The sequence below is a fragment of the Bactrocera oleae genome, chromosome 6, assembly GCF_042242935.1.
Source record: "Bactrocera oleae isolate idBacOlea1 chromosome 6, idBacOlea1, whole genome shotgun sequence".
Classification (NCBI taxonomy): domain Eukaryota; kingdom Metazoa; phylum Arthropoda; class Insecta; order Diptera; family Tephritidae; genus Bactrocera; species Bactrocera oleae.
Window position 1 is genome coordinate 30,197,978 of NC_091540.1, and position 13,495 is coordinate 30,211,472.

The 13,495-nt window shown below is 33.9% G+C and overlaps 1 protein-coding gene across 1 annotated transcript in view; it reads right to left on the bottom strand.

Moving 5' to 3' along the window:
• Positions 1–223: 223 nt before the first annotated feature.
• Positions 224–13,495, bottom strand: part of Chs2 (Chitin synthase 2) — an 85,755-nt gene continuing 72,483 nt past the window's right edge. Inside the window, 6 exon segments of the mRNA XM_070112207.1 lie at positions 224–1,675; positions 1,678–2,116; positions 2,580–3,116; positions 3,176–3,324; positions 3,379–3,526; positions 3,646–4,727. Coding sequence (XP_069968308.1) covers positions 1,641–1,675; positions 1,678–2,116; positions 2,580–3,116; positions 3,176–3,324; positions 3,379–3,526; positions 3,646–4,727 — 2,390 coding nt within the window. The 3' untranslated portion in view covers positions 224–1,640.

Consider the following 13,495-nt stretch of genomic DNA (forward strand, 5'->3'; position numbering starts at 1 on the left):
TTTGAGAAAAATGTTATTAAACAAAATATGTATATTAATTGTAAATATTTTAATTATTAAAATCTAAATTATTTGTGTTATTTATTGTTTAAGCATTAGTGTAATTTCAAGATAAACTTAAATGGTTTAAGAACAAATGTATATTGGATAAATGTCTTAAAGATTACATATAACTTACTTACACAGATAAAAAATAAAATATCGTATTCCTTGTCAAAAACGATTTCTTTTCATACTCGTTATTATAGTTGTAATGCATTTTATATATAATCAATTATAACCGTATACAACAAAACTCAAGTAAAATTTCCTATAGTTTGAGTAAACTTAGTATACAAACTACTCAAATTAATTTTGCTGTGATTGTAAATAATGGATGCAACACTTCCTACTTTTTATTGATCTTCTCAGAGCGTCGATGGCAATGCAAATAACGAATATAAATATTAAATTTTGGGTTCAAATTAAATTTTTCTACTTACAGTTTTATTAAAAAACTTGTTTGCATTTTTCAAACAAATAATTATAATTAGTGACAAAATATTTGATTTCATGTATATTTTTGGTTTTTTTTAAGTTTTTGTGTTGACCGAATTGATTTCAGATACATTCCTATATTATTATTTAAAAAGCTGAAAGCTCGTATTTCTATTAATGAAAATTATACTCGAAACTAAATGTTCATTGTGTTTTTCATTTTGCAAACAGTACATACAGACACATACATACGACCTAAAAATACATAATCTTCATCACTTTAACTAGATGTGAAGATTGGAGTTTCTATACTTAATAATGTGAATGAACAAAATCTATTTAAACCAGTGTTTTAGCTCGTTGTCCGGTATGGCCGCCAGTATGCCGGTGCGAGCCTTTGAATGGCCTCCACGTCTACATAACGCTTTTCTTTCAACGGCAAATGGATTTTTCCGAAAAGGTAAAGTCGCACGGTGCCATATCAGGTGAATACGGGGAGTGGTTGATTGTTAAAATGTGATTATCAGCCGCAAGCGTCGATCGATGAGAAGGCGCATTATCGTGCAACAAACGCCAACTTCCATCTTCGCGATATTCTGGCCAACACGTCGAATACGGCGCACCAAACTCTTCAAAACTCCTAGGTAAAATACCGCATTAACGTTTTGGCCTGGTGGAACAAACTCTTTGTGGACAATACCCTTGGAATAATAAAAACAAATCAGCATTGTCTTCACTTTTTACTTCTCCAGGCGTGACTTTTTGGGTTTCGGCTCATTTCTAATTTATGTCCTCATCGCGATAAACTTGTTTCATCAATTAAAACGTTTCGGTAAAAGTTTTACCCATTTTAAAACAAAATTTATTGTTGGCTCTTTGTTTGAAGCTCATTTTCGCTCAGATGACAGTAAATATGTTATCTTAACTTTACTTCCAATTGATGAAATGTCATGAAATTTTTACTGGAAGTCGATAAAGAATAGCAGATGCTAATGCACAAGTCGACATATAGGCGGCGCCACTAGAGTTTACTTTGTTACTTTTTTACTGTTTACTTTGAAACGCACCTTATATTGTAGAAATTTGTCACAATTTTATTTTCATGTTGTCATTTGTGAACACGGAAATTTCGAATAACTTCAGTAAATAAGATTTTAATAAATCTACCAATCTTCGTTCATGTTATTACGTATTATATCAAGGGAGATTCAAAAGCTGCATTTGTATAATCTGTCTGTACAAAGGGCAAAGGGTTCTTGTTAAAGTCAGTATTGTGCTTCACTTGCTCGGTTAGGCGTCGTTTTGCCACACAACGTGTTTCGTTTAGGATGATTAGTGATTTTCTACTCATCGAAATGTGTTTGACCTTTAACTCGTCTTCACCAAGAAAACGTCGTTCAAAGTTTCGTGGCAAATCACTATAATCTAGTTGGGTTTTATTCCGACTCTCATGCAGTTTAAAGATTGTATGTCGACGAACCATGCTATTGTTTTTGTCAGCCCTTGCATCGGTATATAAATTGTCTTCGCCATCTGACGAATTCTCATCATCATCATCAAAGCGTTTTGGCCGTTGCAACTGTCGAGCGATATTAACGGCATTTCCGCGTATTTCCTGTGCCGCGTCCTCATCTGAAATCTAGAATAATAACTTTTTAATTTTGGTTAACTTATGATAAATGTTTATTTTCAAAAATAGATAATATAAATTCTTTTTAATTTTGATTTAAATATACGTATTTTTAGAATATTCTAATTTTAATTAATCAGTTCAAATTGTAGCAAATATTTCGAATATAATTTTAAGCAATTTATGTTGATGCAATAAGTAAGCAACTAACTAGCTGAAATTAATATTATAAAAAAATTAAGACAATTCCACGTAATAACGGATTTGGAATACCTACAATACATTATTTCATATTAAAGATTTGCAGTTTTATAATAAATACGCTTATAGAGCTGAAAGTGAATAATAAAATACCAAACAATATTCCTGTCACAAACAGTTTTGTATTTTAAATAATTTTGGATTTCATGAAATCGCTGTAAGTATAGAGGCTTTGACTTCGAGTGATTTTCGGGCTTAGTATATTACTTACTGTACTTGGCGCTCGAAACCAATCCAATTGAGTGTTTGCTAAAAGTTGTGATATGGTAGCAAAACGATGGAAAAACATTGCAATGAATTGTATAACTAAAATCACCCCGAAGAAAATAACAAAACACAAGCCGATTGGATCCAATTCCTTATGACGTCGGTATATGTAAATTTGAGAATTTGTGTCATCGTATGTAATATAATCAGTCGGATCAATTGGCCACTCAAGATGTAAATAATCTTTTTTCAATTGGAGCAAGAGCACAATTAGAACAAATATTGAATTTATCATTATAAAGGCAAAAGCAAACATGTTACGTAATTCTCTCAAACTTTCCGCAATCTCGGCCTTTTTATCCTTTGTATGAAACAATGGACGCAAATACAGCTTTATTAAATCTTTCCAAAAACGTTTTTCTTTCAGAGATATCTCTCCCAATTCTGAATCTACTAATAATGGATCGTTGACCCAACCAGGTAAATACTCTTGACCACCATCTTCAACATCATCACCAGGTACTAGACCGATACCGTCGTCCTTGTAAAAAATTATTTTACGTAACTGCATGTATCTACGAGAATTTGTAACGACAATACCTTCTTTACTGTCACTTCTCTTGTACCCCATGAAACATCATTCATATTAAAGACTGAGTAAATAAGAAGGAGCATGTACATGGAAGGAATGGTGATGTAATAGATGAAACCGCATATTAACGCTCCGACTTCTTGGGGATGCACTATGCCTAGAAATATAAAGTGTGAATAATTGTTATCAAATTAGTTGGTAACTTGAATACCAGCGATGAAAATTTGCATAAAAACCAGAAGAAAAAATAAGGAGGCCGGTGCCAGAGGTCCATCGTCTATCATCTGTATAATTATGCCAATCAATACAGCCATCATCACCAGGCAATACAAAGAACTTATTACAAAGGCAATGAAAAGCTGAAATTGAAATAAATTCCCAAATATTCTTTATCTTGAATGAAAGGTAGTTTATAGCGAAAGGCATTGTATAGAAAATACAAATAGGAGATTTTGGTAAATATTCGATTGTAATTTACCTGAAATTTTTGTTTTAAATAAATGCACGACAGAATGAAGCAAAACACAGGAACGAAGTTCCACAAGAATGAGCTCCAAATACTTGTGCTGAAAACAGCTACCAAAGCACCCACCATCATCAAGAATATAGTACCTGGACCCAAAATTGTGCCAACCATTAGCATGGCCTGGTAAACAATGTACGGCGTTGAAATGGAACTATTATTCTTCACGACCATATCCGCATCGGAAAGTAAATCAAATATATTTGCAATTGTGGAGGGAACCCAACGTCGTCGTTGGTTATAGAATTCATTGAACATCTCGGGTGAATGAGTATAAGCGTCCGATGCAGCTGAATATTCTACACGTAAGCCCTGTTTCAAAATCAATGTACATAACCACCGATCTTCTCCTTGGTCATACTGCACATAATGCATGGGTTCATTCGATACCATAGTATATTTTTTCATTACACTATTTTCCATTAGTGCACTACCACGAAATAAACTAAAACAACCGGGACTACAGAGCACACAACCAATAACGTGTTCCGTAGCTTTTTGCAGCCAATGACCTATCGCATATTCAAATATTTGATACCAGACCATGGGTCCACGACCGACAGGATGAATACGTCCACAAGCAGCGCCCAATTCGTCTATGGCTTTCATGCGATCAACCAGTAGCTGCACGGCTTGAGGCTGGAAGTCAATATCGCCATCCAATGCCAAAAGAAATGTGTTCTCAGCAATAACTGCTTTGCGTCGTGCCGATATATCTTCAATTTCCATAATGCGGAAACCAAGTAAATAGTACATGTACATGACTTGAGACCAACGCTTTTTATGTCTTATTTTATCTTTATTCTTTAGATGAGCAATCATTTTTGATCGACCTGGTAATGTCCATACGAGGCGACCACCATAAGGTGTTTCGGTCTTTACTGGAGACTTGATCTTCATGTTGACCCCATACACTTCGAAGCATGCCTTCTTTATACTGACAATTAAAGTTTTTACATATTCATTCATTGGGGGATTTCGAGAATTCTCGCATAGCTTTTCATCCAGCACAAACGCGTCGTCGAAAAATATATTGGCTAAAGTATAGGTAATATGGGATATTAATTTTCACTTGCAAGAACAAAAATAATATATATAAACATATTTATAAGAAATGTTATTATAGTCAAACGTGCTTCATAAAACTCCTAATTTTTGCTTTGGAGCAGCTCTGGTCACACCTGTAATCGGTAAGGTAAATAGTATACATTCTTGCTGTTACTACGTACTTGTAAATGTCAGCTGACAGCTCTGGTTTACCTACAACTCTTATTTTCCGATTCCGGTAAAGAATAAAAACAAATAAACAAGGACTAAGTTCAGGTATAACACACTGCAACTTGCCCGGATCAAAGCCGGGAAACTACTTTCAGATGTTGGCAAAACTTGCAACTTGAACGGTTGAAAGCCGGGGAAATACTTCCAATTGTTTCCAAAACTTTATATTAAACAAGTAAGGAAGGGCCGAGTCAAAGAACCCAACATACGTTGTTCGAATGTGAATGCATTCCAATCCAATTTGTTTATTATTAACTTATATTATATCCAGGGCCGCCAAGGGGTAAGAAGGTGGGGTCCCCTCCTTACAGGAATGCTTCGAATACTATCTTTCCACTTACTTCTCATCACTGTATTACATTTGATTTCTTAGTGATGTCCACCCAACATCAAATCAACAAATTAGTTTTGTACGATTTGGAAAATCAATAATGTTCATACATAGACTTTCGGCCACAAATATTTTTCAGATTATACCGTTATATAGTATATGATTATAGGGATAGCAAGACTTAATAGTTAGTAAGAAGACAGAAACCTCTAACTCAAACATTTATTTATTGATCTAATTACTGAAAAAATGGTTCTTTTGAAACCTGTTGACTATCGGGATTTAGTTTTCGAACATGCAGTTTAAAATCCTCCAATTTTCAAATATTTATTATTAGAAGTGAGATTTTCAAGCTTTGGCGACAGCGAAAGCGTCGATAATAATATAAAAATCCAACTTTTTGCCCAATTTTGCCTCTAAGCACAGTGTTGCTAGTCGTGAAATCTTGCCCTGTAACGAGTATTAGCGATTAAAATTCTTGATGGTTGCTAAAGCACTAAACGAACGTTCACCTCTTGAAACAGAAACGGATAGAGATGATTAATCGTATTATCAAAACGATGCAAATATTTAGGAAAAGTTTTCCTAATTTTTGTGCATTAATGGCGTTCAATGAGTTGTATGGAGCAAGACGGGATTCAAAATTTGTATCGGAAGCGTGTCTGAGGTTAATACCTTCATTAGAGAACTTATCATATAAATCAACGGAATACTTTTTTGCAATTTTTTTTTTGCAGCTGCGTTGAGTTCATCTTTTTCCATATCATGGAACTGCCATAGAAATGAAAACGATTTCTTTTTAATATAATTTCTTCTTTACTGTATTTTCATCCACTTATTTTTGTATATAGGTCGTTTCCGTGCTTTTTTTCTTTCTGATGGTAACAACGCCTCGACATGCTCTAAATTCTCTGCAATAATTTTGCATTCATTATAAATTGCTCTCGTTGCAAGAGTATAAAATGTTCGGTTACATCTTAACTTAGACCTTCCTTACTTGTTTCAATGTGTGTTTTAAAAGTAAAGTTTGATTACAGTACTGCTGCGTTTGATGCCAGATCTTTGAACTCTATCAAATATTGTATTTAGAGATATTTTTTACCCCTTCTTTAACAAAATTTTTTTTAACTTCGCTTAAACGCAGCAGTGGCTTCTTTAAAAAAAAAGAAAAATGGCTTTTTCCTTACTTTCAGATGTCACGTGACTCATCCCTCTTCCTGGCTTTTTTAAAATAAAATTTTGCCAACACCTGAAGGTATTTGCTTGGCTTTGATTGCAAAAATATGAAAGAAGGTGAAAAAACAAAAGAACATATGGAACTTCAATTTTTAAGCAAAATTTTTTTGTGTAGAAAATTAACATTTGGTTGTGCTTTTGTGTTGTCTTTTTGCAACAACAATTCTATGATGACACTTCTGTGTGTTTTTACACAATTTTCTCCGATTCTGCCATCATAGCTTGTTTGAGAGTATTTTTGGTTGTTATATGGTTCTTTCGAATCCTCTTTTGCAACAAATTTCAAATGTGTTCAATGGGGTTTATATTCAGATGTTGGGGAGGCGTATGTAGTTGCTTAGTATTGTATAAGAGTCACATCTTGACTAGATATGAGGTGTGCTTAGGATCGTTGACCTGTTGAAATACAAAGCTTTTCCCTTCTAATCCTAGCGGGGATGCACTCTGTTCGAGGTTTTCCTTTAAAATTTTTAAGATAAGTTTTTCGACTACTGCTGTGGCCATAAGCCCTCACCCTATCACGTTTCCACCTCCATGTTTAACAGTTGGAGTAAATTATTTATATGTAAGGCTATATTGGGATTTTCCATACTTTCTGAACGCCATCCGACCCAAAAATATTAATTTTGGACTCCTCACTCCACACCACGTTATCCCAAAACAAGACAGGGTATCAACGTATTTTCTTGCAAATACAATCCTCTTTTCTCGATTCACCAGAGATATTAAAGGTTTTTTGCGTGCAGTTCGTGCATGGTACCCATTTTTGTGGAACACAGCCTTGGGTCTACCTGTATTACACCCAGGATTTTATGTTCAGCACGGGGTGTTAATTTGTTTAGACGACCTGAACGTTGTTCCAGAATTTCCATATGTTTGAATTATTGCTTGCACACTTTTCGAGTTTCAATTGGAATTTCACTTTCACGTTTGACACAAAATTGAACGAATTGAAATGCTACTGCAACATAATTTAAGCAATTGGACCGTTCTGAAAAACGCAGGAAAAACAAAACAAAACACAAAAATGTTGCATTTATACTGCCGTTGGCCCGAACTATCAAAATTTCGTGTTCTTTCCTCTGAATGCATACTAGAAGTACAACATTTTCTGTCCTACTTAAATTGTAAAGGTGAGAGTGCTCATGTGATATATAATATATTTTTCGTTTTTGATAGTTTGTTTTTTAAATCACGTTTTCCTACTAATTATTGGTTAGCATTTGCAAATAAGTTGGTTAGCATTTGGTTGTTCATCGAGAAAATAAAGCTTTTGGTTTACACTCGATTTTGTCCATTTTCGACACAAAGATGCATTATTATTAGAAAAACACGTTCTATCAAATTAATTAAGATAACTCACACATTTGCCGGTATATGCAGTACATAGTCAGCGGGAAGTACTGGGGTCTACATATTGGGTATGAAAAAATTTGGTCCGATTTCTATTATTTTTGGTCACAAGGTGGTACATTGAAAGAATCAGATGAAATTTCAAATTGTGTTATATGTGTTATATAGAAATGTCAGGATAATGTTATCTACCGAATTTCCTTTTTAGAGATTTATAGCTTTTTTAGTAGCTTGAACGAAACTGTTATATGGGGAGTGGTCGAAGTTATAATCCGAATTCACGCATATTTACAAAGCCGGTAGGGATGCAAAAAATATTTTTCTGGAAACGAATTTGGTTATTATAGCTTTAATTGTTTGGGAGATATGTACAATAAACTTATAAGGGCATTAGCCGTTCCCTAATGCAATTCGTGTACCAAGTTTCGTCAAGATATCTCAATATTTACTCCAGTTATCGCTTGCACGAACGGGCAGACTGACAGTCACTAGAAATTAAACTCGCCACGTCGTTCTGATCATTTATATATAGATAAATCGATATCTGTCTCAATTTGTCGTAGATGATACAAACAGACGTTAGATGAACAAAACTAACATTATACTCTGTAGCAACATGTTGCAAAATCCAAATTTCTTTCTGGACTAATGAAAATCATTATATGTATGTAGTATATGGGAGCTCGGTAATATGTAGATCGATATCACACATTCTCATCATTAAACTATGGTACAAGTATATCCAAAAATATATTTTCATGTAATTTTTCTGAAATATCTTACATATTCACCATTATAAACGGTATACAGCCAAAGGAAGTTTCAATTTCTTATATAATTCCGAGTGGCTCTCTGTCTGTCCATCCGTGCAAGTGATAATTGAAGTAAATATTGAGATGTCGTGACGAAACTTTATACACGAATTGCATCAGGGAAGGGCATCTATGGTTAAAAAGGATATTGATTTGGCGCCTAATAATTTCGGTGTACATATCTCCTAAGCCATTTAAGCTATAATAACAAGGAAAATCTTTTTGGCATCCCTTTATGAGTTATCTAATTTAAATTGAGTAAGAGCGTTTTTCTCCTAACGGTGCATTGAGATTGATAAGGAGTGATATATATCAGTGTATATGACAAACTTTTAAATTCTATCTGATTTTTTCACTTTACACTAAATAAATCAAACACCAATAAAGTAATGGGAATAAAACTTTAAGCAAATAGCGCTTTCGAGGTATGCCATACAACGTCCATAAATAGTCGAAATCGGAGCTTTTCAAGCCCCTAGACAAGGAACCTGTGGGCATCAGTGCCTATAGCTTATTTATATTGAAAATGCCGGTAAAACTCAAAGGATTGTTATAAAAATTCAGAGACAATCTTTCCTAATAATAGTGTGTCCTTGAAGCCAAACAAGATAAATTCGAGTCACTACTAATATTACTATGTATATAAATATATATGTTACATTTCTATATACCTAACAAAAATTTTCGAACTTCCGGTTTACTTTATAATGTATATACAGGTTAATATATAAGATTTCTTAAGGAAATTCTTAGAGCGTGTTTCTCCAAAAATATTGAAATCGTGTGCCTAAATAAGATAAAATCGGGTTAATATTACCCCTGACCCCTATATACCTAATATACGAATTTCAAACTTCCGATTGAATTTATAGCGTATATATCAATCAATATATTAGATTTCATAGCAAAATTAATGTAACGCTTAATATTCGCTATGCTAAAGCTTAATTCTTTTTCTTAATTGGTCCACATATTACCCCGAATTCGCTGTCGGTCAGTTTTCAAGTATACTTGTTTAGTGTAAAACGTTAATGCAATCAGTCATTATCTTCCCCTCTAATGTAGTTATGAATGAAGTTTTGCAACATCTGAAACTGTTTTCAAGCTGTTGCACCTTACAAGTTGCGAGAGTACAAAATGTTCGGTTACATCCGAATTTATGCCACCACCTGAAAATATTTGTCCGGCTTTGATCGTTGTTAATTGCAAGAGTAGAAAATGTTCGGATTCACCTGAACTTAGCCCTTCCTTACTTGTTACACTTTTGCAACATGTTGCTACAGAGTATAATAGGTTTTTTCATCTAAGAGCACTTCTTCATACGCTGTAAAACGGGTAAAATCAGATAAAAACTACGCCCACTACCCATATAACGGTTATGTTGAAAACTACTAAAAGCGCGAGAACTCACTGAATAAATACTCCACAAGCATTAAATTTCTCAACCAAGATGGTAAAGAAGGCGTTTATAGGAGCAGGTATCAAAATTGAACAATGGGCGTGGCAACGCCCACATATAGGTGAAATCTATATCTTAGAAACAACTACACCGATTTCAACTATACAAGTATAACTACAACCGCACCTACTTCGCATATAACAAACTTTTAAATTCCATCTGATTCTTTTACTTTCCAGTATACAAATCAAACATCAAATAAGTCATCAGAATAAAACTTCGCACAGTTTAATATAAAGTTTTGCCAACATCTGAAGGTGTTTTCCAGGCTTTGATCCTTGCAAATTGCAAGAGTATGAAATGTTCGGTTATACCCGAACTTAGCTCTTCCTTACTTGTTTTAAGGATGTGTTTGAGTAAATTTGTTGTGTAAATAACAGTATTGATAGTTGATGCTTTGACCTACACGTTCACTAGTTTTAGGGGCTTCTTTTGTTATCTGTAGTGCTTCTTAAACTTTTGATTGTTCAGTTACAGTGCAATATATCTATATTCCTAGAACTTAAAATAGCAGTGTCATCGACAATTATTGATGTAGTTCATTTATTTGGAGAAAATCTGCAGTAAATATATTAAACCACAGAGGGGACAAACAAGCGCATTATGGACATCCAGCCGGGATCTCCAGGTATGGTGGCTGGTTACTAGGGTGTCCATTATTTACGAAATTGATTATTTTTCACGAGGCGCCCCCTAAACTTTTAGTTTTCCATGTAAAAAAAATATCTGACCACCATAATCCCTTATTTTTCATGATGAACCTTGCCCCAAACAATTAAAAGTTATGCATGTGTACTGTAATCGTACACCATGTCGTATGAGTAACATAGAATTTATAAGGCACTTGAATGAATGCTCAAGTCATTTGATGTAAGGCTTTAAGTGAGTATAACTTTTAAAGCAATGCTTGGATGAAAAAAATTATTAAGACCTTTTTTATAGAGCAATAAATTTTGTATTAGAATATCAATAATAAATAACTAAACTAAACTAAACTAAAAATTTTAAATTCACTGTAAAAGTTAGAAAATTCCAAAAACTATCCAGAGGGTAACTTTAACGGCGAATAACTTTTAAAGGAGTAAGTTTATGGAAAAATTGTCAAGAACTTTTTTATGGAGCAATCAATTCTGTTCAAGAATATGATATGTGTTATTTAAATGGGAAATGTATCGTGTTTGTTGGGTTGGAAGAATTACATTAATTTTTCTTTAACAACAGTTTTAACACAGTTTTTATAACTTTATTTATGTTGGAAATTATTAAGTCGACATGATAAGAACTACGAATAGAATTCAGACCGATTATTGATGAATTTCTAGAGATATAAAAATTGGAGTTATCGAAACAAATTTGAGTACACGGCCCATCAGAGATCACTACGAAAACCAATAAGAAACCATATTTTCGTATAATTTGGCGCTCATGACGACTTTTTTACTTAATTAAAACTAGAACTACGAACCGGTCTCTTACCAGTCTCAAAAATTGTACCCAAGACTTTTTTAATTTGTTTTTTTTTTTTGAATATGTCATGACTTTTTAAAATATGTCATTAACACCAGGTTAGCATACATATTCTGGGTATATTTTTGGTTTAACCTTTTATTGACAATATTGACTAGTATTGTAAACAGCTCAAAATATTTGTATTCCACTGTTATTGTGCTATTACATTACCTACTTATAGAGGGAAATACTTTTTCCTTGTTGCTTATCTTTGTAAGTTTACTTGGAATAAATAAAATTTAAGTAAAATTATAAATATGGGATAGCGAGAACAATTCTACAGCTTTATTCCATATGCATTTTTATGCACGTGGAGAAAACCAAGCAAGGAACCTAAAATTATCTTATACCATATGTGGTCTTTCTTCGCTTCGATAAAAGACATTTAAGAAGTTAACGCTTGGAAACAAATAAATTTCACTTTGAACAAGATTTTAACCAATGTACTTGTATTAGGGATCACACCAAACTTTGTCCACACTCACAGCTTGAACAATTACAGAAGGAGCTGAAAATACTTGTTTATTTGGTTGCACAATATATATTATTTTTCGAATAGAATTAATGTGATTTTACAGAATCAAGTTCTAAAGATATAAATTTTTATTAAAAATTATAGGAATAAGGTCGCTAAATGCGTGCGGAACGGTGTTGATCCAATTCCTTTTGTATAGTTGGTGAGGTTGGATGTCATCGTACGTAGTGGTCTCAAATGTTAAGTGTGGCGGTGTCGTCGTTTGTGGTGAGATCCTGTGAGTGTTCTCAGGTTTGTTCCCAAGTGTGGTGTATATGGTGGTTTATATTAGGGCGTGCCATTAGTTTCCCGGGTGCAGGGGTATATTGGAAGAAGGGAGTTTATACTCATTTAAACATCCGGAGCCCCCTAGGCGAATATTTTGCCTAGTATTGCAGGAATATGTTGTTACATGTATTTCGGCGTACTGTTGATGGAGCAGCCGGGGGTGCGGCATACATGCTGTAAGTGTAAGAAACTTTTTGTTTTGTTGTAAAAGGATGTTATGTATTTTGTTTTACTACTTATTGTATTTACGTTTTTATCGGTTAATTATGCGGATTTTTTATTATTTGATTTTTCTGTATTAGAGGTACTTCTTTGCAATTTATTTATTTCGGCTTATAGGATAGCGACTCCACGCCAGGCTCAGATGTGGCCAGAATGGGTGCTCCTTTGAAATCTTTGAAGAGGGATCTTGCGAGAGTACAGTGATTGGCCGAGAATTGAGAACGGCTTTTTTCGAGGTAGTAATGTGGTAAATTCGATATATTTATTTATATTGATAATATCTATCTACTTTTTTGAAGTAGAATTTGAAACTTTTTATAGCTGATTCCCATAAACCAGCATATGAGGAGCGCTTAGATAGATGTGATAAGTGCCACCTTTGCTTTTTGTAAGTCTAGGTGCGTCACTGTATCACATTGGCAGTATGGTGATCCCTAAGCTTTATTTTTTAATTATTTCATAATTATGGAAATTAAAGCAACTATGAGCCACTATAATAAGATAGGTGTCGATTTATCGACTTTCTAGGACAACTATGCTGCAAACGCTAATATGTATGGACGTGGGTGATTGTGGCCAAAAATCGGGAGATTCGAACATCATTTAGATTGTTTGAGAATTGTGACCAGGATTTTCGCGTGTATCATAATTGGCGAAATCCATCCTGCGGGGTCGAAATTATTATTGTGGATAATGCGGATATTGACTCAGTAGGATATGAAAACTGGCAGATATTGAATTAAATTATCTCCCCTGTATTTTTATGTTGTACTGGCCTTGTCAAATTTAAGGAAATTAGTGTA